General features: G+C 38.6%; 1 protein-coding gene across 1 annotated transcript in view; it reads right to left on the reverse strand.

The window, feature by feature from the left end:
- ABI3BP (ABI family member 3 binding protein) overlaps positions 1-24,679 on the reverse strand; it is a 286,106-nt gene that overhangs the window by 206,479 nt on the left and 54,948 nt on the right. The window contains 1 exon segment of the mRNA XM_052643965.1: positions 194-373. Within this exon segment, the coding sequence (XP_052499925.1) occupies positions 194-373 (180 nt within the window).

Here is a 24,679-nt window from a genome sequence, read left to right on the forward strand (position 1 = left end):
ATTTCTGCAGTATTACATACTTTTTGATGTAAAGAATTGTGCTACGGGTTACAAGAATTTTAATGTTTTGTATTTATGGCATTTGGTTCAACTGAGGATATAGAAAAAAAGATGATGCTTCAGGATTTATGTATCATGTAACATGCATTACCTGTTACCTCTTCTTTCTATGCCTGAAACCCAAACATCTTACCGACTATGGCCTCAGTGTATTTCCCTTCGGCAGGAAGAGGGAAGTACTGGTTTGGTGATAAGTTACTGCCATATCCCAGGAGAAAACCTTCCAGTTTTACATTAGGACTTGGACGCAGGAACTTCAAGAGGATGGAGTCACTTGTGGTGTTGATGTGGACCTTCAGGTTTGGCCTTTTACCTAGAGATGGGAATGAAAATATCGGTGGCCGTTACTTCACCTCTTTAGCATCCCAAGACAAATTTGGAGCAAAGGTCAGTGGCGAGAGGCCCTGGTACTGGAAAGCGTGATATCTGGCGACTAAGGATAACAGCGCACCCACCTAAACAGCTAAAGCACAGGTAGTTTTGAGACCCAAATAAGCAGACAATAACAAATGAAGCAGTCTAGAATACAAAGTGGGTTTCTCTGGTGGCTCAGTCGGTAAAGAATCTGCCTGCAATGCTGGAGACCAGGGTTCGATCCCTGGGCTGGGAAGATCCCCTGGAGGAGGAAATGGCAACCCCCTCCAGTATTCTTGCCTGGAGAATCCTACGGACAGAGGAACCTGGCGGGCTACAGTCCGTGGGGTTGCGATAGTTGTACACGACTGACTCAGCCACCACCACCAGAATACCAAGTACTGTCTGGTAAAAAGGATCTGAAATTTCTTACTGGTAAATTGAATTACCACACTTTGAAATCCCCAGCCCCTCAGTGCTGGTCTCTAGCTGTAACCCCATAGGACTTGGTGATTAATAGAGTTGGAAAGGGAGGGAGGTGCATAAGATTTGGTTTAGGGATAACTGAGATGGTGGAGTAGATTTTCTAAAAGGAGCAGGATAGAGAGAAAAGATGATTAGTTCTGTTTGGAACTAATTGCTGAGTCAGTGAGACAACTACATGGAAACGTCCAACAGTAAGGTGACTAAGAGTGATGCTCAGAAAGGGGGCCCAGATCCATCTGAGTGTCATTAGTTTATAAATGATCACTGGATGAACTTCCCTTGAGAGACTGCAGAGTAAGGAGAGAAACCCCATATTTTCAAGGCAGTATTATTATTATTTTGTAACTATGAAGCAACAGGGACAGTCATACTAACCAAAGGTCTTGACCAAACAGTAAGGAAACAGCACTGGTTTTTGTCTTTGGGGCCAGAAGTGGGTTCCAACCACTTCTGCCACATACTGACCATGGTGCCTCTGGCTGATCACTAACCTGTGCTTCTCTTGTTTCCTGATTTATAAATTATGGATAATGGATAATGATGTCTACTTTGACAGATTGCTGACAAAGGTTAGTGCAAATGGCATTATCTTAAAGCTGATACACAGTAATTGGTCAGTAATTGGTTACTTAATCAGGTCCATCCAGAACTTTTTAGCCACAGTTTAGAAATCCATAAAAAGGCTTTGTTAAGTTTTTGTAAGTTCATGTCAAAAGAATTTGGCAACAAAATTCAATCTGAACTGTTATGAAGCCACATAGTCCTTTAATCTCACTGTACAGTCGTGGGATATAAAACAAATATTGTTGGTTTACAACCATACATTAGTTTCTGCTGTACCACAATGTGAATCAGTTACACACAGACATACGCACTCTTTTTAGATTCCCTCCCCACTTAGGTCACCTCAGAGCATTCAGTAGAGTTCCTTGTGCTATACAGTAGGTCCTCACTAGTTATCTATTTTATATACAGTAGTGTGTATACGTCAATTCCAGTCTCCCAATTCATCCCACCCGCGCTTTCTCTCTTGGCAACTATATGTTTGTTTTCCACATCTGTGTCTCTGCTTCGCTTTGCACATAAGTTCATCTGTACTATTTTTCTAGATTCTAATTGTAGACATTTTAATCCTATGATTAAATGTGCTTAATTAAAGGGTGCTGATCAAGACCCCACCAAAGAGGTTACTTAATACACAGTCTAGGCATCCTAGTACAATACCAAAATCCAAAGATTTTTCTGAATTCCTAAGCATGTCTGGCTCTGAGAGTTTTAGATAAGAGATTGTGGACCTCAATTATTTTCTTTCATTATTTCACTGGGATTTTACATTTTTTAAATACTTTACCTATTGGGAAGACTGTATTTACCTAGCTAATAACTCACAGTCCATTTCTCATTAATCAAAGACTTGTATGTATACCAGTTAGCACTCTGAATACCATGGGTTTCCTGAATCCATCACACTAAATTTACATTACTCCACTCAAAAATCATCCTGAGCCACCTCAGTATAGCCACACAGGAGCCTTCCATCAGGCCTCTGAAGAAATAAAAACAGCCCCCTCTTGGAGACCAACCAGGCTGTGGGAACCACTCTTACTTCAGTAGCTGGTACTGCTATATCCAGGTATGTATATAGTACTTTGCACTTCACCAAAATTTGATGAAATTTCTATGGTTTCTTGGTTCTCTGATCGCTATTCCTACATTTGCAGCAAAATTGAAACCCAGAGATACTGAGTGGCTTATCCAAAAGTCTGAGGAAGACTCATCCCCAGCTCACCTCATCCACACAAGTGACAGGGTAGCCACAGCACCATCACTCAGCTGGCTAAGTGCAGGGTCAAAACCGCAACTTAAGTTCGCACTAGGCTGGATCTTCTGCTCTCAGTTTTTTGTTTTTTTTTTTAATTGAAGGAAAACTGCTTTATAGTATTGTGTTGGTTTCTGCCAAATATCAACATGAATCAACCACAGGTATACCTATGTCCCCTCCCTCTTGAAACTCACTCCCACCTCCCTCTCCATCCCACCCCTCTAGGTTGTTACAGAGCCCCAATTTGAGTTCCTTGAGTCATACAGCAAATTCCTAATGGCTATCTATTTTACATATAATAATGTATGCTTCCATGCTCTCATTTTTGCTAAGAATTTTGTCATGCATGACTCAGTTGAGTACAGAGTAGCTAATCCCCATACTATAATGTTCAAATTGATGCTAACTGCTAATGTTTTGTCCTAACTTCACAAGATTTTGACAAGGTGATATAGATAGATAGATAATCTCACATGTATAACGCAGATTTTGGCCAAGCCAGTTTTCCTTGTCTTAGTTATATGCCTAGATGGACTCTACAGTTATCCATCTTGCTCAGTGGAATGGAACAGGTCTAAATCAAGCACATACTCTGCTACCTTGTAAGGTCACCATGTCTCATGGTAAATCAAAACAACAGCTGGCCTGTTTCCAACATCTCGTTGGGAAGAAGCGATTAGGGATCTTTATGTACTTGGCTGCTCTCTTGTTGGGCTGAGCCAAGAGTCACAACATCATCATATTAGACCTTTGCTCACAGATGTACCATGTTATTCCTCCCCTTGGGAAGTGGGAAGGATGGCTGCCCCAAATGAGAAAAAGGAAGGCTGTAAACAGAATTACTAACAAAAGTGGAAATGTTATTGCTTCCTCTGCCCAGCATTTTCATAACTCCAGTCTTTCTCCCTTTTGCTAATAATTCATGTCAATAAATACATCAACATCATGTAATTTTTAAAGTTAACTGGCATTTATCTAACCTACTTTCTCCAAAATTCCAACTCATACTACACTCTAGAGCTAAACTTTTAAAGCTCCCAAGAAAGAAAAAAGCACACAAACAAATCTCTTCTGAAAACAGCACCACAAACTTCATATTTTGAGACTCTCTTCCCAGTTCCTTATGGGATCTAGGAACTCAAATTCCTTCATTATCTTGCTACATATGAATACTCTCTTAAAAATTTTTTTTTATTGAAGTATAGTTGATTTACAATGTTGTGTTAGTTTCAAGTATACAGCAAAGTGAATCAGTTATACATATAGATATGTACACTCTTTTTAGATTCTTTTTCCATATAGGTCATTATAGTGTATTGAGTAGAATTGAGTAGGTCATTATTATCTGTTACTTCTCAAAATCTCTCAATTGTCTTTGGCTAGTATAAATCTTCTCATATTCTTCAATGCATACAAGACCTTGGCCCTACAGCTATGCTCACATTGTCACCCAGCATGGATTCTTCAAACACCCCATTTTCTCACTCAGTTATGACCCCATTGACCCTTTTAGACCTCAGCAAAATGGTTAAGCAATATTTTGTCCTTTTCATCTGAATAAGTTTCTCAAGTGTCCCTTCAAATGAATGTTTAGACTAATACTTGAGTTCACATGCTTAAAAAATTTCCCTGGTATTTTAGGGTAATTCTCAGTGCATCCTATAATAATTTTTAACCTTTGATAAATTTATCTTCACTCTGAGTAATTCTGGCTTAAAGGTCTGGAACACAAGTCAGGTAATAACTTTTATGTTTCAACAGTTAGCATGAAGAGCTTCATGCTAACTCATGAAGAATGATATAAATAAAGATAATAATAAAAAAGTACAACATGATACAAGCTTAACTAGGAAAACATTCATAAGTGGCATATATATTGCCCAGGAAAGCCCAGGAATACAGAGAAATCAGTACTGGAAGAGCATTTTATTGCATCTTAAATGAGAAACAAAACATATACTAATTAAGAGTGAGATAAAATGGAGAATGTGAGCATTTCAGGAAAGCAATACTAGAACGGCTGGAAGAGAAAAAGATTGCATGTTGTCAAAGTAGAACTTTGGATCTATGACAGCTGTTTCTAATCCTCCACAACACCCTAGGGTATCTCTAAGTATTGCAAATGAGGTTGTGAAATTCCAAGAAAAAGAGTGCCTTTCAAAACAAAATTAGAATTAATCCCCTTTTAGTTTTTAAAAGATATACATGTCCTGTGGCATAAAAAACAGGAAGGAAGGTAGTGAAATGAGAAAATCAGACAAAAGATAGAGCGCTACAAGTTCATAGAACCCTCTGGATCAACCAGAGGAGACAGGCTGCTCTTGCTGTAGACATGGGTGCTAAGCAGACATTTAATGTTGACCCCATAATTCTGAGTGGCTGTGGCTAGTTTAAGCACATGGACATCATCAGATGGTCAGTACTGAAACCAGATTGATTATATTCTTTGTAGCCAAAGATGGAGAAGCTCTATACAATCAGCAAAAGAAAGAGCAGGAGCTGACTGTGGCTCAGATCATGAACTCCTTATTGCAAAATTCAGACTTAAATTGAAGAAAGTAGGGAAAACTGCTAGACCATTCAGGTATGACCTAAATCAAATCCCTTATAATTATACAGGGGAAATGAGAAATAGATTCAAGGGATGAGATCTGATAGACAGAGTGCCTGAAGAACTGTGGACTAAGGTTCCTGACATTGTACATGAGGCAGTGATCAAGACCATTTCCAAGGAAAAGAAATGCAAAAAGGCAAAATGGTTGTCTGAGGCGGCCTTACAAATAGCTGAGAAAAGAAGAGAAGCTAAAGGCAAAGGAGAAAAGGAAAAATATATCCATTTGAATGCAGAGTTCCAAAGACTACCAAGGAGAGATAAGAAAGCCTTCCTCAGTGATCAATGCAAAGAAATAGAGGAAAAGAGTAGAATAGGAAAGACTAGAGATTTCTTTAAGAAAATTAGAGATACCAAGGGAACATTTCATGCAAACATGGGCACAATAAAGGACAGAAATGGTATGGACCTAACAGAAGCAGAAGATATTAAGAAGAGTTGGCAAGAATACACAGAAGAACTATTCAAAAAAGACCTTCATGACCCAGATAACCACTATGGTGTAAGTACTCACCTAGAGCCAGACATCCTGGAATGCAAAGACAAGTGGGCCTTAGGAAGCGTCACTACGAACAAAGCTAGGGGAGGTGATGGGATTTCAGTTGAGCTATTTTAAATCCTAAAAGATGATGCTAAGAAAGTGCTGCACTCAATTTACCAGCAAATCTGGAAAACTCAGCAGTGGCCACAGGACTGGAAAAGATCCATTTTCATTCCAATCCCAAAGAAAGGCAATGCCAAAGAATGTTCAAACTACCACACAGTTGTACTCGTCTCACACGCTAGCAAAGTAATGCTCAAAATTCCCCAAGCCAGGCTTCAACAGTATGTGAACTGTGAACTTCCAGATGTTCAAGGCTGGATTTAGAAAAGGCAGAGGAACCAGAGATTAAATTGCCAACATTTGTTGGATCATCGAAAAAGCAACAGAGTTTCAGAAAAACATCTATTTTGCTTTATTGACTATGCCAAAGCCTTTGACTGTGTAGATAACAACAAACTGTGGAAAATTCTGAAAGAGACGGGAATACCAGACCACCTGACCCACCTCCTGAGAAATCTGTATGCAGGTCAAGAAGCAACAGTTAGAACTGGACATGGAACAATACACTGGTTCCAAAGTGGGCAAGAAGTACATCAAGGCTGTATATAGTCACCCTGTTTATTTAACTTATATGCAGAGTACATCATGCAAAATGCCAAGCTGGATGAAGCACAAGCTGAAATCAAGATTGCTGGGTGAAATATCAATAACCTCAGATATGCAGATAACACCACCCTTATGAGAGAAAGTGAAGAACTAAAGAGCCTCTTGATGAAAGTAAAAGAGGAGAGTGAAAGTTGGCTTAAAACTCAACATTCAGAAAACTAAGATCATGGCATTTGGTCCCATCACTTCATGGCAAGAAGATGGGGAAACATTAGAAATAGCCCGACTTTATTTTCTTGGGCTCCAAAATCACTGCAGATAGTGACTGCAGCCATGAGATTAAAAGATGCTTGCTCTTTGGAAGAAAAGTTATGACCAACCTAGATAGCATATTAAAAAGCAGAGTTATTACTTTACCAACAAAGATCCATATAGTCAAACTATGGTTTTGCCAATAGTCATGTACGGATGTGAGAGTTGGACTATAAAGAAAGAAAGCTGAGCACTGAAGCATTGATGCTTTTGAACTGTGCTGGATACACAGACAATAAGGAGCACAATAAAGGAGCTCCAACAGGTCAGTCCTGAAGGAAATCAGTCCAGAATATTCATTGGAAGGACTGATGCTGAAGCTGAAACTCCAATACTTTGGCCACCTGATGTGAAGAACCAACTCACTGGAAAAGACCCTGATGCTGGGAAAGATTGAAGGCGGGAGGAGCAGGGGACGACTGAGGATGAGATGGTTGGCTGGCATCACCGACGTGATGGACATGAGTTTGAGTAGTCTCCAGGAGTTGGTGATGGACAGGGAGGCCTGGCATGCTGCTTGCTGTACATGGGGTTTCAAAGAGTTGGATATGACTGACCGAATGAACTAAACTGTGGCCAGTTTCAATAAAACTCTGTAAAGAAACATAGCACAAACATAACATGCTTAGGTAAGCCAGCTAAAGTACCATGGACATCCAGTCACTGATCTGTGAGAAAGGAGTTACCATCACAACCTATTCAGTAGGAGGAATTCTTTCATGTTTAATCTCTCTTCACGTTATCTTAACACTTTCAAAAAAAATTTAGAATGTGGTATAAATTGTTTATATGAGGTTGCCAAGTTGATAAAATCATTTCAAGAGAAAAACTTCAAAATATGAAAGTTATCTTCTTATCTAAAAAGTCTCTATTAGTGTAGTAGCAATAAATGCCACAGCCACCAGCTCTCGATGTTGTAAAGTACTAAATAACAAGTTTGGGAACAATCAGATTAGAATTTATTTCCACAAGATATTAAGTAAAAGAATAGCTATAGTAATGATGTCAGTAAAATCATGACTAAACTGTTTCAGGATTAAAATAATAAACCATATTTCTTACTCACAGCATGTTCTTTCTTTGCACACATTCTATTGACACTGCCAACCTGTGTACTTGCTCAGTCACTTACTTTGTTGTACAAAGTCAAATTTTCTAAGACAGCAAAATCATTAAGTCAATTCTCATCGGTTCAGATATGACATATAGATTAAAAAACTGATAAAATGGACTTGGCCAAATTTTAGTTTTGAACTTTAAAAGGACTAACAGGAAAAAGAAAAAGCTAATTGCAGATTGGCAGAAAATATTTGCAATACATTTACCTAATAAAGGACTTGTATCCAGAATATTTAGAAGAATTCTTTCTACTCAATAAGAAAACAGAGTGTATAAGAATAAATGGCAGAAGGTTTGAATGCATCCCTCACTAAAGGAGATATATGGTAACCAACAAGCACATGAAAAGGTAACATCAGGGTTGTCTGATGTTTTCAGAAAGGGGTCAAATAGTAAACATTTTAGGCTTTGCAGGCTAGATATTCTCTACTGCAGCTATTCAACTTTATCATTGTACTACTAGAGCACCTATAGATGTTATGGAAACAAATAGACATACATGTGTTCCAATTAAATTGTATTTGTAAAAAAATAGGCAGTTGGCTGGATTTGACCCATTGGTCATAGTTTACAAACTCTTGGTCAACACCCTTAATCTTCTGGAAAATGCAAGTTAAAACCACAATGAGATACCATATATGTAAAAATGGCAAAAATGAAGACTGCACATAACCAGTGTTGTGCAGAGTTTGGAGCAACTGGAACTGTCTGAGCAACATTCTGGGTGTGAACATCAAATATTTCATAAACTTACACTGCTTGTGAAAGCTGTTGGTTGGTTACGAAATAACCCATCAATTTCATTCATAGGTATTTACCAGGAGGAATGAAAATATAAGTTTATGCAAAGACTTGTGCACAGATATTCAAAGTAACACCAAAATGGAAACAACCCAAATGTCCATCACATTTGGACAAGCTAAACAAGTTGGATAAGTTGTATGGATAAGCTAAACAAGCTATAGCTTATCCATACAATAGGATATGACTGAGCAATAGAACAGCATTTCAAGATGGTCGAATCTCTCTGGTCTACAATTAAGTCACTGTAGAGTGAGCCAAATCTTCCTCACCTCTGTAACCACCTTATACAGACTCTCCTGACGGGAGGTCCTTCAAGCATCTTGCCATTTACAGCACTGACAAAGGTACTTTTAATGATGCTTAATATAATTATTCACCATTCAACAAATGGTACATATATAAAATAGCAAGTCCTTTTCAGGCATTACTATGTTCCAAGAACTGAAAATTATACGTTTCAGATGTATTCGATGTTCTTCTTAGTTAGCCTGCAAGTGAAACATTCCAACGTCTTTATGGTCAGAGAAGCTAATTAAGGAGCTATCAAGATGTCGCATCTCAGGTTTATGTATTAAACAGGGCAAGTTACTATCTGATAACACATTCAAAAGATTCCCCCCAAGTCACAGCTGATGGCATAATTTGTGTTTAATTGAACTACAATGCTAACTTATACTAACCATAATTTTAACATGGGACTTGGTGTCATAACTCTTTGTGATCCCATGGACTGTGGCCCATCAGGCTCCTCTATCCATGGACTTCTCCAAGCAAGAATACTGGAGTGGGTAGCCATTCTCTTCTCCAGGGGATATTTCTGCCCCACGGATCACACCCAGGTCCCTGCATTGCAGTAGACTTTTTACTTTCTGAGTCACCAGGGAAGCCCAACAATTGAATATTTGCTTTAATCCTTAGGCAGTGGAAAAGGTTTCACATAACAATGGTGCTCAAATGACTCTTATCTATCTTGGTACCATGATCCAAGTGAAGATGTTAGAAGAAGAAAGAAAAGCATATGGAGTTACATTAATTTTCCTGCAATAGCCACAAGGTTAAAGGAGTAGCCAAGGCAGTTAGGTGTCTTCAGGTGTTTCTGATCATCCATAGAAATGAGTAGTCTGTAGTCTATAACCTTCAGACGGTTCAGTCTACAATCATCTGAAAGCCAGCGATCTTACTAGAAATGTTGGCCAAAAAAGCATGGCAACTTCAGTTAAATGTTTTAAGGATAATGAAGATTAACGTTGCTATTAATCAAAAGGACTTCCCAGGTGGTGCAGTGGTAAAGAATCTGACGGCAATGCATGAGTTGATCAAACCTGGGTTTGATCCCTGGGTCAGGAAGATCCCCTTGAGTAGGAAATGGCGCTCCACTCCAGAATTCTTGCCTGGAAAATTCCATGCAGAGAGGAGACTGGTGGGCTACAGTCCATGGGGTTGCAAAGAGTCAGATGGGACTGAACACACATACGTTATTCAAATAATATTGGGTACTTTAAAAACTCCTTCTACAAGTACTATAATAGCAAGACCCTTGAAAAACCTTCCATCAGAAAAAAAAAAAAAAGTCTGTGCAAGGTGGCAACGGAGATCAGGAAAACCCAGGCCTATTCTGCAGTGCATGACGGCATGCCAGGCAAGATAGGTAGAAGGAATTAAATTGCTTTGGTGGTGATGGTGGTGGTAGTGGTGTGTGTATGCAGAATTCTAATTAAAAGCACTCACAGAATAATACTAGACAAATCCTTTGAAATTTTCAGATTCTTATCTTTCTACTATTAACCCTATATATCTCATGGTATTCTGGCTCTCGGGATCTCCAGATTGGAATTCTTCCTCAAAATCCCACAGATTTTCTATTACTCCTGTCCCAACTCTTTAGTAAGGCCCAGTAAAGGCTTTTTGAGAACTTGCAAACAGCTAGTGTGCAGTAAACAGAGAGGGGCTCTACAGAATGTTCTCCAGAAACAGGGATGCCACTGACAGTTGTCTAAGTTGTGCTTTGCAAAAGTCTAAATGGCACCATTCAAACTATCATTATTTATGGCCCTATATCAATCCCTGGGTCTGGAAGATCCCCTGGAGGAGGAAATGGTTCCCCACTCCTGCATTCTCACTGGAGAATTCCATAGACAGAGGAGCCTGGCAGGCTACAGTCCACAGGGTCACAAAGAGTTGGACATGACTGAGTGACTAACACTTTCCCTTTCATAGCAGCCACATTCACAAAAGTCATGCAAAAATAATTGTGATTTACAAAAATGGGCAATTTGATAAGGATAACAGGTTGAAATTCTCTAATCTCTTCCCATTTGCATCAAGCTGCTCTCACCCACCTCAGTCTTCTTACTTCATGCCTTCGGTTTTTATCTTCCCTGCCTTCTGAAGGGCTTTGAGTAGTGGGTTACCTGTAAGGAGGACAGGGACTCAGCTACAAACACTTTGAACGTTGTGTACCCTAATTTACAAATGAAATTAGTTCACCAAATGTGTACAATTCAGATGATGCATCGGGGATGTAAATGAGAACACTAGAGGAAAAGAGATTCTGGGCATTTAGGAAATGATGAACTAACGTTGTTTAGTCTCTGATTTGAAAGTCTTTAAGTTGTGTCTTACTTTTTGTGGCCCCATGGTCTGTAGCCCACCAGGCACCTCTGTCCCTGAGATTTCTCAGGCAAGGATACCAGACTAGGTCACCATTTTCTTCTCCAGCTGATCTTCCCGACCAAGGGATCGAACCCGTGTCTCCTGCATTGACAAGTGGATTCTTTACTTCTGAACCACCAGGGAAGCACAATAAATTAATAGCACACAGCTTTAGAGATGAACAGAAGGCATTCTTTCTTGTGTTTTTTACCATATAAGAAAAAATACATATGGAAGCACCCTGTATCCATCAACAGATGGATGGTTAAAGATGTAGTACATATATATATTGGAATATTACTCAGACATAAAAAAGAATGAAATAATGCTATTTGCAGAAACATAGATAGAGTTGGAGTGCATTATGCTAAGTTAAATAAGTCAGAAAGACAAATACTAGATGATATCACTTATATGTGAAATCTTAAAAGTACAACAAATTAGTGAATATAACAAAAGAACAATAGACTCACAGATATAGGGAACAAATTACTGGTTACAAGTGAGGGAGGGGCAATAGACGGGTAGGGAATTGAGAGGTATAAACCATTAGATATAACATAAGCTACAATGACATATTGTATAACACAGGGAATATAGCAAATATTGTATAATAACTATAAGTGGAGTATAACCTTTGAAAGCTGCAGATCACTATATTGTATACCTGTAACTTATATAATGTTATGAATAAACGGTATTTCAATAAAATATATAAAAAGTATAAGAATATATAAGAAAACATCTGAAAAAATCCTGGTTTATATGTATATATAAAGCAAGATTTTTATAAATCTAAGGAAAAATGGCATTTTTTTAAAAAGTGCAGAAAAAAATATTGTGATTAAAGTCCCATAAGCCACATGGACAGCTTTCAAAGCCAGGGACTGAGGGGCTTTAGATAAACTCACAATTTGACTTTACACGTACAGAATCAATGTTAGCAAAAGACTTGCAGCAGAGCATCCCATGATCTCTGCTCCAGCTCTAGCAGAGGAGCCTGTTCACTTTCCTGTGCGCTGAGGTGAGGCTGCTGGCTGGAGGACATGTGCCCACAGGCCACAGGTGCCCTCAGGGTTCAGGAAATAAAAAGTCCAGCTCATCTGGAAAGCTCCCCTGATAAGCCACTCTCAAAAGATTCCCAGATAGCTAACTCTCCCCAGGTATTAAGCTAGTTAACTTTTTATTAGGCATTATGGTCATCAAGTATACAGAGGATGTTTACTACTGACTTCAGAAAGAAATGCCATTTTGCCAAAAATCTGAAGGGAAAAATGTTTTCTCCTTAATGGGGCACTTTGTGTCTGTTTGCCCAGCTGTCTCTGTAAGTGATTTCCATTTCAGCTAAGACAACCACAGTTTCTACCTTGGTCAGAACTGCCAGTGCACTGATTCCTCAGGCCAATACTTCACCGTCTGGTGACTCTGGACGACTAAATGAGACAGACTGAACCTGCCAATGTTGACCTTTCAGCACCACTTGGCAGGGCTAATAGTTTTACCAAAGGAGCAAAAATTTCATTACCTACTTTGTAACCCAATCAACAACCCAGCAGGAAGATTACGTTTCATAGACTACCATCTAATTCAAGAACCTCTCATACTTAAGAAGAAATCTTATCCTGAGACATACACAGTTGTCACTCGCACACAATCCCTTGATCTAATTCTCCCAAAATTAGGCTTTAAAGTCTGAAGCAGGCTGAGTTTTCTTTTTTTCAGGGGGTGGATGGGAATAGCAACTATAAGCAATCAATGGCCATGTATTTGCCATAAGGGAAGGGCAGCAGTGACATGGTTCATTTCAAACAACTACAAATTCTCAACAAAATCAATATTTGCTCTGGCAAGTCTGGGGAAATAAGTATTTTCACTCATCTGCTTTTCATTTGATCCATTCACTTATGACAAGGTACTAGGCATTAGTGACACCAGTTCAAACATGACTTGTCTGATCACAATAATTGTGCATTCTAGTAAGTTAGGCACATAAATAAATCAACTATTTCAGTGCAGTATGATTAGAACAATTTGTTCAATGCATCTACAGTACAGTGGCTCTAGATACGCTGGAAGGGGTAGACCGAGAGAATATATAACAGAAGTGCTCCTTTAGTTTTGTTAAACTAGTTACAAAAATAGTTTTTATGCCATGTTGTTGTTCAGTTACTAAGTCATGACTGACTCTCTGTGACCCCATGGACTGCAGCACAGTAGGCTCCTCTGTCCTTCATTATCTCCCAGAGTTTGCTCAAACTCATATCCATTCAGTTGGTGATGTTATCTAACTGTCTCATCCTATATCATCCCCTTCTCTTGCCTTCAATCTTTCCCAGCATCAGGGGGTTTTCCAATGAAATGGCTCTTCATATCAGGTAGCCAGAGTATTGAAGCTTTTGCTTCAGCATCAGTCCTTGCAATGTATATTCAGGACTGATTTCCTTGAAGATTGACAAGTTTCATCTCCTTGCAGTCCAGTACCACAATCTGAAAGCGTCAATTCTTTAGTGCTCAGCCTTCTTTATGGTCCAGCTCTCACACCTGTACATGACTACTGGAAAAACCATAGTTTGACTATATGGATCTTTCATGCCATGAAGATATGCCAAATGCAGGTAAGAAAGTAAATCTCAAAACCTATTTTGTAATATTTTTTCTGTACTGCTTTAAACAACTAGTAGAATCTTAATCATTATTTTTAATACATGTTAAAAAAAAAAGAAGAAATTGAACAGGTTAAGGGACTTAACAAAACTCATTCCTTACTTTTTGTTCTTTCTCTGCTTGATTTTCATGAAAATCTTGACGGTGATTTTCTTGCTATTTAAAAGTATGAGTGATAACGATAGGTCATCTGATGGGAAAAAGGATAGGCTCCATGGCAGGGTTCTTTGAGTGGGGCCCCTCGTACGACTTCTCAGACTCCATTGCACACCTCTTGAATCAGAAACTTGGGAGCAGGGCAGTAACCCGTATTTCAACAAGCTGTTTGGGTAATTCTGATGCATACTCAAGTTTCAGAACCATTGTTTATGTTGTTTAGTCTCTAAGTCGTGTTCGACTCTTGCAACTCCATGGACTGTAGCCTACTAGGCTCCTCTGTCCATGGGTTTTCCCAGGCAAGAACATTGGAGCGGGTTGCCATTTCCTTCACCATTCATTATTCTTTGCAAATTCTGAGCATCAAAATCAAAGTCAATGGGCCCAATGTCTTTTGAAAGAGATAGCAGATATGCAGTACGGTGTGGAGGAAAAAGGACCTCACCCACAACATTAAATTTCCTGTCGTGAGAATTGTATGTATATTTTGGTCTTTGAGAAAACTCTTCAAATTATAGTTTTCTGGGATTACAACTTCTAATATACAAAAGGTAAAATACTTTTAAATGTTAAGAAACTGCAACTACATGCCTTTAAATCTTTAAGTCTTTAGAGACTTAAAATGTTAACTCATCTTTGCTGCTATGATAAAAATTTCAAACATGAGAAAAACTGTAAGAATTGTGCAGTGAACATCCATAGAGCCACCACTAAGAGTCAATGATCAAAGTCCTACTGTACTTGTTTTACCACATGTTTTTCCATCTCTCCATACTTTCATCCATCCATCCATCAATCCATCTAACTTTTCAATGAATTTCAAAGTAAGCATCACTTCAATATGCATCCTGCTGAAAACTTCAATACACATATCATTAACTACAATTTGATATTTATGTTTTTCTTTTGAGATAAAATTTACATGCAAATGAAATACATAAATGTTAACTGTGTATAAGGTTTCTTTCCAAATGCCATCATACACACACACACACACACACACACACACACACACACACATATATAAGCCAAATGTGTATTGAGATTTCAAATATTCTTCAACCCAGAAAGTTTCTTCACATCCCTCTTCAGCCCATTCCCACCCCATCTGCCTAGAAACAATTATTGTTCTGATTTTTACTCCATAGATTAGTTCTGCCTATTCTAGACTTCAGTTAAATAGAATCATACAATATGTACTCTTTCATTTTAAGGCTTGTTGCACTCAATGAAATATTTTGGAGATTTATCAGTTTTGTTTCATGCATCAGTAATTTTTGTTGCTGTTATTTCCACTGAGTAATATTCAGATAATTATTAAAATCAACATTTTTATATCTTCTAGTGTCTTTGCAAAGTATGAACCTCTCTTGATTTACTGATTTTTGTAAAAGATGGTTATATTGTAATACAATTTTCTCTGAGAACAAGGATAACTTTTATATATATATATATATATTCCTTTCCAGGTATTTCTATTATGCTATATTTACTAGTTAAAAAAAACTATAATTTCTCCTATTTACAGTAGACACCCAATCATATGACTTAGGGCTTCCCTGGTAGCTCAGTTGGTAAAGAATCCATCTGCAATGCAGGAGACCCTGGTTAGATTCCTGGGTTGGGAAGATCCGCTGGAGAGGGGATAGGCTGGGCACTCCAGTATTCTTGGGCTTCCCTTGTGGCTCAGCTAGTAAAGAATTCACCTGCAATGTGGGAGACCTGGGTTTGATCCCTGGGTTGGGAAGATTCCCTGGAAAAGGGAAAGGCTACCCACTTCAGTATTCTGGCCTGGAGAATTCCATGAAGTGTATAGAGCACCAGGCCAAGTGAGCCACTTTTGACAATATTGGCTTTCTTCTGTCTAAGAGGTATTTTCACCTAGAAGAAACTAGATAAATTTAAACATGTGTCATAATGAAGAATTAAGTGCTTGTCCTGACAATCTCAAAATAATTATCAAAAAATAGGAAAGAAACATTAAACATGTCATTCTAATTAATATCATTATATTTGGTCTATTTTTACAAAAGGACCAATATTTCTTATTCTTTTTGTTTCTCAATAACTCCAAAATGAGCACACAGTGAATTCTACTGACTAAGGAGAAGAATAATGGAATCAAAGTGCTTCTTTATAGGACAAAGCAAAAAATGTATAATTCTACCAGTGCTATAAGAAATACTGCACACATAAGATTATATAGCTCTAGTTAAAACATTGCTTGAGGGAGAAAATAGTTTTCATGAAAGTTAAAATTTTGTCATCTCATAAAATACCAGAAAGCAGTAACAAAACTTTCTTATATATTTCTGGCATTCATTCATTTATGCAAAATATCACAAATAAAAACATAAGATGGACTTGGAACAAATGGTTTCACCCGCCATCTCTGTTTAGACATTTAGAATCTATATGAATTGTTACCGCAGACAGTGACTGCAGCCATGAAATGAAAAGATGCTTGCTCCTTGGAAGGAAAGTTATGATCAACCTAAACTGCATATTAAAAAGAAGAAATATTACTTTGCCAACAAAGGTCTGTATAGTCAAAGCTATGGTTTTCCAGTAGTCATGATGTGAGAGTTGGACCATAAAGAAAGCTGAGCACTGAATAATTGATACTTTCGAACTGTGGTGTTGGAGAAGACTCTTGAGAGTCCTTTGGACTGCAAGGAGATCCTACTAGTCAATCCTAAATGAAATCAGTCCTGAGTTTTCACTGAAAGGACTGATGTGCTGAAGCTGAAGTTCCAATACTTTGGCCACCTGATGAGAAGAACTGTTTCATTAGAAAAGACCCTGATGCTGGGAAGGCTGAAAGCAAGACGAGAAGGGGAAGACTGAGGATGAGATGGTTGGATGGCACCACTGACTCAATGGACATGAGTTTGCACAAGCTCCAGGAGTTGGTGATGGGCAGGGAAGTGTGCTGCAGTCCATGGGGTCGCAAAGAGTTGGACACGACTGTGCAACTGAGCTGAACTGAACTGAACTGAATAAATACCCAATGCTGATCATATACAGCTGCTTATCTTCATATCTCACAGCATCAAAAGTCTATAGACTAGAGGAAAAAGACTAAACCATTATGAGAGTGTAGTCAATGGTACCGTGTACTAAGGACAGTGAGCCATGAGACTCTAGGAAGGCCCATTTACTGACAATACCATAGTGGGGCATTCCATTTTAATATGCTGTGGAAGAAACTGAAGGGGTTTTAGCATCAACTTTGCCTTTCAGCATATTTGACCTAGGTTACCTTCTTCTCACAGCAGATGGTGACTGCAGCCATGAAATTAAAAGACGCTTACTCCTTGGAAGGAAAGTTATGACCAACCTAGATAGCATATTCAAAAGCACAGATTATTTTGCCAACAAAGGTCCGTCTAGTCAAGGCTATGGTTTTTCCAGTGATCATGTATGGATGTGAGAGTTGGACTGTGAAGAAGGCTGAGCACCGAAGAATTGATGCTTTTGAACTGTGGTATTGAAGAAGACTCTTGAGCGTCCCTTGGACTGCAAGGAGATCCAACCAGCCCATTCTGAAGGAGATCAGCCCTGGGATTTCTTTGGAAGGAATGATGCTAAAGCTGAAACTCCCGTACTTTGGCCACCTCATGCGAAGAGTTGACTCATTGGAAAAGACTCTGATGCTGGGAGGGATTGGGGGCAGGAAGAGAAGGGGATGACTGAGGATGAGATGGCTGGATGGCATCACTGACTCGATGGACGTGAGTCTGAGTGAACTCTGGGAGTTGGTGATGGACAGGGAGGCCTGGCGTGCTGCAATTCATGGGGTTGCAAAGAGTCAGACATAACTGAGCGACTGAACTGAACTGAACTGAACCTTCTTCTCTAAGGCTCATTTTTCTCCACTGTAGAATGAATTGGAAAATTCCAAATCCTTTCTCAATCTCACATTCAAGGATATTTCTAACACCTCATCTAGACAAGATACCATATTCCTATTAAAATACAGTAACATAAATGAGAAAATAAACTAATTTATAAAAATGTTATCCTAATAATTTCCAGATAATATTTCCTTTTCACAACTCCAAAATTGTACCTCAAATTTTAAATAGAGAATAAAAATTTTCATAGGCATATGCAAAGAATGTGTGTGAACATCATATACAATTTTTTTTATATACAATTTTCAACAGCTTTTATGAGGCACAATTACACACCATAAAATTCACCTATTATAAGAATACAGTTTATAAACTTATAATTAAACTTCTGGAATTTAATCAATCTATCACAATTGAGCCTGAGAACATTTTCATCCCTCTAAAATATTTTCCTGTATTCATTTGTAGCCAATTCCTGCTTCCTCCCTTTGCTCCAGGCAATCACTGATCTGCTTTCTGCTTTTCTGGTAATTGAATATAAATGTGATTTTTGGTGTCTGGCTTCTTTCACTCAGCATAATGTTTGTGAGATTCAGCCATCCGTGTTGTATCACTGGTTCTTTCCTTTTAATTGTTGGATGGAATTTCATTTTATGGATCACATTTCATTTATTCATTTCTTCAGTTGATGAATATTTGGATTGTTTCCAGTTTTGACTATTATGAATAATGCTGCCATTCTGAATAATGCTACGAGTCCTTGTACGGACATGTGTTTTTATTTTTCTTGGGTGAATACCTAGGAGTAAAATAGCTGGGTAATATGGTAACTTGATCTTTAACTTTTTAAGAAACTGCCAAACTTTTTCTTTTTTTTTTCAGCTTTCATTTAATTGAAGTACAAATAGTGTACAATATTATATGTTACATGTGAACAACATAATGTTCCACAATTTCAAAGTTATACTCCATTTATAATTATTATAAGATATTGGCTATATTCCCTGTGCTGTACAAAACAGTCTTGTAGCTTATTTTATAAATTGTAATTTGTATCTCTTAATCCCCTACCCCATATTGCCTTTCCTCGCATCCCTCTCCCCACTGGTAACTACCAGTTTATTCTCTATATCTGTGAGTCTGCTTCTTTTTCATTATTATATTAATTTTCAAGATTATGAATATTGCTCTTACTTGAGGAAAATGCCAAACTGAAAACATCCAGAAAATGAGCTATACTGTTTTATCACTACCACTAAATACACATTGGTGGTGGTTTAGTCACTAAGCTTTGTCCAACTCGTTGAGACCCCATGGACTGTAGCCCATCAGGCTCCTCTGTCCATGGAATTCTCCAGGCAAGAATGCTGGAGTTGCCATTTCCTTCTCCAGGGGAATCTTCCCAACCCAGGAATCGAATGCAGGTCTCCTGCATTGCTGGTGGATTCTTTACCAATTGAACTACAAGAATAAAATTAATAATTTTAAACCCTGAGATTCTTATTTAGTCATTGGTGAAGACCACTCATCTTGTTACAATAATTAGTATAAAGTATAGTAACTCCAATTACTATTAGGCCAGCAAATTTGGAAAACTCAGCAGTGGCCACAAGACTGGAAAAGGTCAGTTTTCATTTCAGTTCCAAAGAAAGGCAATGCCAAAGAAAGCTCAAACTACTGCACAGTTGCACTCATCGTACACACTAGCAAAGTAATTCTCAAAATGTGAACCAAGAACTTCTAGATGTTCAAGTTGGATTTAGAAAAGGCAGAGGAACCAGAGATCAAATTGCCAACATCCACTGGATCATCAAAAAAGCAAGAGTTCCAGAAAAACATCTGCTTTTGCCTTATTGACTATGCCAAAACTTTTGACTGTATAGATCACATCAAACTGTGGAAAATTCTTCAAGAGATGGGAATACCAGATCACCTGACCTGCCTCCTGAGAAATCTGTATGCAGGTCAAGAAGTAACAGTTACAACCAGACATGGAACAACAGACTGGTTCCAAATCAGGAAGGGAGTACGTCAAGGCTGTATATTGTCACCCTTCTTATTTAACTTATATGCAGTCCATCATGAGAAATGCCGAGCTGGATGAAACACATGCTGGAATCAAGATTACCAGGAGAAATATCAATAACCTCAGATATACAGATGACACCACCCTTTTGGCAGAAAGCAAAGAACTAAAGAGCCTCTTGATGAAAGTGAAAGAGGAGAGTGAAAAAGTTGGCTTAAAACTCAACATTCAGAAAACTAAGATCATGGCATCTGGTCCCACGACTTCATGGCAAATAGATGAGGAAACACTGGAAACAATGAAAGACTTTATTTTTGGGGCTCCAAAATCATTGCACATGGTGACTTCAGCCATGAAATTAAAAGACGCTTGCTTCTTGGAAGAAAACCTATGATCAAACTAGACAGCATATTAAAAAGCAGAGACATTACTTTGCCAACAAAGGTCCATATAATCAAAGCTATGGTTTTGCCAATAGTCATGTATGGATGTGCGAGTTGGACTATAAAGAAAGCTGAGTGCCAAAGAAATGATGCTTTTGAAATGTGGTGTTGAAGAAGACTGTTGAGAGTCCCTTGGACTGCAAGGAGATCTAACCAGTCAATTCTACAGAAAATCAGTCCTGAATATTCATTGGAAGGACCGATGCTGAAGCTGAAACTCCAATACTTTGGCCACCTGATATGAAGAACTGACTCAATGGAAAATACCCTGATGCTGGGGTAAATTGAAGGTGGGAGGAGAAGGGGACAACTGAGGATGAGATGGTTGGATGGCATCACCAACACAATGGACATGAATTTGAGTAGTCTTCAGGAGTTGGTGATGGACAGGGAAGCCTGGCGTGGTGCAGTCCATGGGGTCACAAAGAGTCGGACATGACTGAGTGACTGAACTGACTGACTCAACTCCAATTTATCCATAATGCAAAAATGAGCTTTCTGCGAAACAATAAAATGATCATTGACATTCTTAGCAATGATTATGATACAGAATAAATTACCATGTTTTCGACTCAATCTCTAGTCATTTCAGGTTGCAGAATACTTTAAACTATACTAATTATGTGAATACTTGTTCACCAGAGAATGAACCAGTTCTGGAGAGGTTAACTTGACCATTACTTTTACCTAAAATTGGGGCTTCCCACGTAGCTCAGCTGGTAAAGAATCCACCTGCAATGCACAAGACCCCAGTTCAATTCCTGGGTAGACAGGTTCCCCTGGAGAAGGGATAGGCTATCCACTCCAGTATTCTTGGTCTTCCCTGGTGGCTCACACATTAGAGAATCTGCCTGCAATGAGGGAAACCTGGGTTTGAACTCTGGGTTGGGAAGATCCCCTGGAGGAGGGATAGCAAACCACTCCAGTATTCTTGCCTAGAGAATCCCCATTACAGAGGAGCCTGGTGGGCTGCAGTCCATGGGGTCCCAAAGAGTCATACATGACTGAGCGACTAAGTACAACACAGCATACCTCAAATTAAACTCAAATTTGATACAAACTTTGGCCTTGTGAGCCAAATGATTTAGTTGGGTTTCTGTGTAAATAAAACAAATAGCTATCTATAGAGACTTGGGAATTATTGCTATTTTAATAATATTTTTCATTGTTTCTTTTTCAATGAATTAAAATTCAAACAGAACTAAACATTTTTGAATGCCTAAAATATTATTCGATATTGAGGATATTGAAATTTCTCATGTGTATGTATCTCATTATTAACTTCTCAAGATGTTTTGTGACTAATGTAGCATTTGAAGTTTTCTAGGTGAGGAAAAGAAAGCCAAAATAGCTTGGTTCATTGCCTACTGGTCTAACACCATTAAAATTTCTCAGCCTGCATGGTGAATTTGACTCAAACTTAAGACTAGGTTCTTAAAATAGAATTTTATAACATTTATAAAGTGTTAGGAATATCTACCTGAATGAACTACTTGGAGAAAAAAATGTCTTCTTGCCTCAAATTTTGAAGAAATAAGAAAGAAGCCTTCCTCACAACTCTTTTATGAGACAAAATTAGAGGCATTTTTCTCTTTTTTTTTTTTTTCGTATTTACAATTTAGGAGCTGTTGAACTGATGAATTGTCCCCTATCTATTCCAAATTCTAAACTATAAAATAAAGAAATGAGATTGTCCTTTGAGTATTCCAAGCACTATTCATGGAAATTTTTTCCTTAAATACCGAAGATGTGTAAAAATTCCTACTGGTCATGCCATTCCTCAGTGTGGGGTGAATCAAAGTTGTAAGGGAAGAAAAGAGGTGAGGGGATATAAAAAGGGATCAAAGTAAGTTGAAGTTGGGATAGTAAACTGTTAAGCAACAGAAGCTATGAGGCTGAGAAAAAAGATAAAGAATACAGGGCCAGGTAGCTTATTGCTAGAAGGAAACAGACACAAAGGAAGACTAGAAGAAACATCCAGGTTCACTGCTGAGGTGCCCACACCTTCCATAACTCCACAACTGTTATGACCTGAGGAGGCAACAAGTTCAAAGGATGGGGAGCAATCAGTTAGTCAGGGTGTGAGTGCATGTGGGTGAGGACCCAGAGCAGAACGGCATTCTCAGGCAGCCAGAAGGGAAGGAGCAGAGGTGCTGAGGGAAGAAGTAATTGGCGCATTTAAGGGTCTTCCCAGGTGGCTTGAATGGTAAAGAATCTGCCTCCCAATGCAGGAGATGAAAGAGACACGGGTTCAATCCCTGGGTTGGGAAGATCCCCTGGGAGAGGACATGGCCACCCATTCCAGTATTCTTGCCTGGAGAATCCCTTGGACAGAGGAGGAGCCTGGTGGGCTACACCCCATGGGATCACAGAGTGTTGGACACGACTTAGCAGGCGCACACGTACACACCCTAAAGAACATCTGCGTGACTGGGACGTGATTGGGCAAGGAGATGCAATCAAGCTTCAGAGGGTAAGTAAGGCCCCTGCAGGATGCCTTAAAAGATCTATAAGTGTATTAAAGGCAAACTAAACTATTTTCTTCTACTAAGCTACATATATGCACAAGTTTTCTGAGAACTGAATAATACAAAATATAAATGTATAGTTATATAAAAGGTATCCACATGGTAAAAATCCTTGCTTCACATGCCCTTAGCAAAAAGCAGCAAGATTTGGTAATAAAAAAGTATGCTGTATTTTAATTAAAAACACACAAAAATATTTTACAAATAGATTACAGATTGATAAAATTCAATTAATACAGGTCCTTCTGTGAACATCAGATGTGTTATGGCAACCAATTCAGCCAGTTTTAATTGTGAAACAAGGAAATAAAGGCTTACTTCCTGAAAAAAAAAAAGGCAATAAAATCAATTGCTATTAATTTTATTTTTTGCACTGTGCTGTGTGTAGTTGCTCAGGCATGTCCTGCTCTTTGAGACCCCATGGACTGTAGCCTGTCAGGCTCCTCTGTCCATGGGGATGCTCCAGTGATGAATACTGGAGTGTATTGCCATGCCTTCCAAAATCTAAATGAAAATAAAGCAATGGATTCTTGACAGGGACAGATAGAGAGTTAAGCTGCTGACAATGTCCTGTAATTCTGTCTTCCCCAAACTACTCTGGTATTGCACCTTCCACCCAGTCTGCTAACACGTTTCCTATTCCCCTTCCTTGCACATTTTCATCTCCCTTTCCACCCCACCCTAACAACAGTCCCTGCATTAGCTTTTGGACTTAAAAATAATACAAATAATACACATTTATTTCAACTAAAATACTAAAATGTTGCAAAAGTGTTGCAAATGAGATAAAATTTATTTTTAAAATTATTCATTATCTAATATTCAGAGGAGTCTTCAGTAAAGAAATGTCTTTCTGGATACTTTTTCCGGAGCATGATATACATGTTGCTATTGTTTTTCAATTGCTAAGTCATGTTGGACTCTGCTACCCCATGGATTGCAGCACAAAAGTCTTCTCTGTCCTCCACTATCTCCTGGAGTCTGGTCAAATTCATGTCCATTGAGTCAGTTATGCTATTCTCCGTCATGCCCTTCTTCTTTTGAATGAGATGGCATACCATCCCATTCTCTGCCGTGCCTTTCTTCTTTTGCCTTCAATCTTTCCCAGCATTGGGGTCATTTCCAATGGGTAGGCTCCTCACATCAGGTGGTCAAAGTATTGTAGCTTCAGCTTTGCCAATAGTCCTTCCAATGAACATTCAGGGTTGGTTTCCTCTAGGTTTGACTGGTTTGATATAAATATTACACAAAAAGAGGAGTCTGTTCTAAGTACTATTTTATAACCTGTACTTCCTTTAACATAAATATCTGTATCCTCATTTTTAATGACTGCAGTATCTTTTAGCTAATTCATGGAGACCTTTCTTTGATAGTCAGTTCAGTCATTCAGTTGTGTTCAACTCTTTGCGACCCCAGGGACTGCAGCATGCCAGGCTTCCCTGTTCATTACCAACTCCTGGAGCTTATTCAAACTCATGTCCGTCGAGTCAGTGGTGCCATCCAACCATCTCATCCTCTGTCATCTCCTTCTCCTCCTGACTTTAATCTTTCCTAGCATCAGGGTCTTTTCCAATGAGTCAGTTCGTTGCATCAAGTGCCCAAAGTATTGGAACTTCAGCTCCAGCATCAGTACTT

This window comes from Budorcas taxicolor, chromosome 1 (genome assembly GCF_023091745.1).
Source record: "Budorcas taxicolor isolate Tak-1 chromosome 1, Takin1.1, whole genome shotgun sequence".
In the NCBI taxonomy this organism is placed as follows: Eukaryota; Metazoa; Chordata; class Mammalia; order Artiodactyla; family Bovidae; genus Budorcas; species Budorcas taxicolor.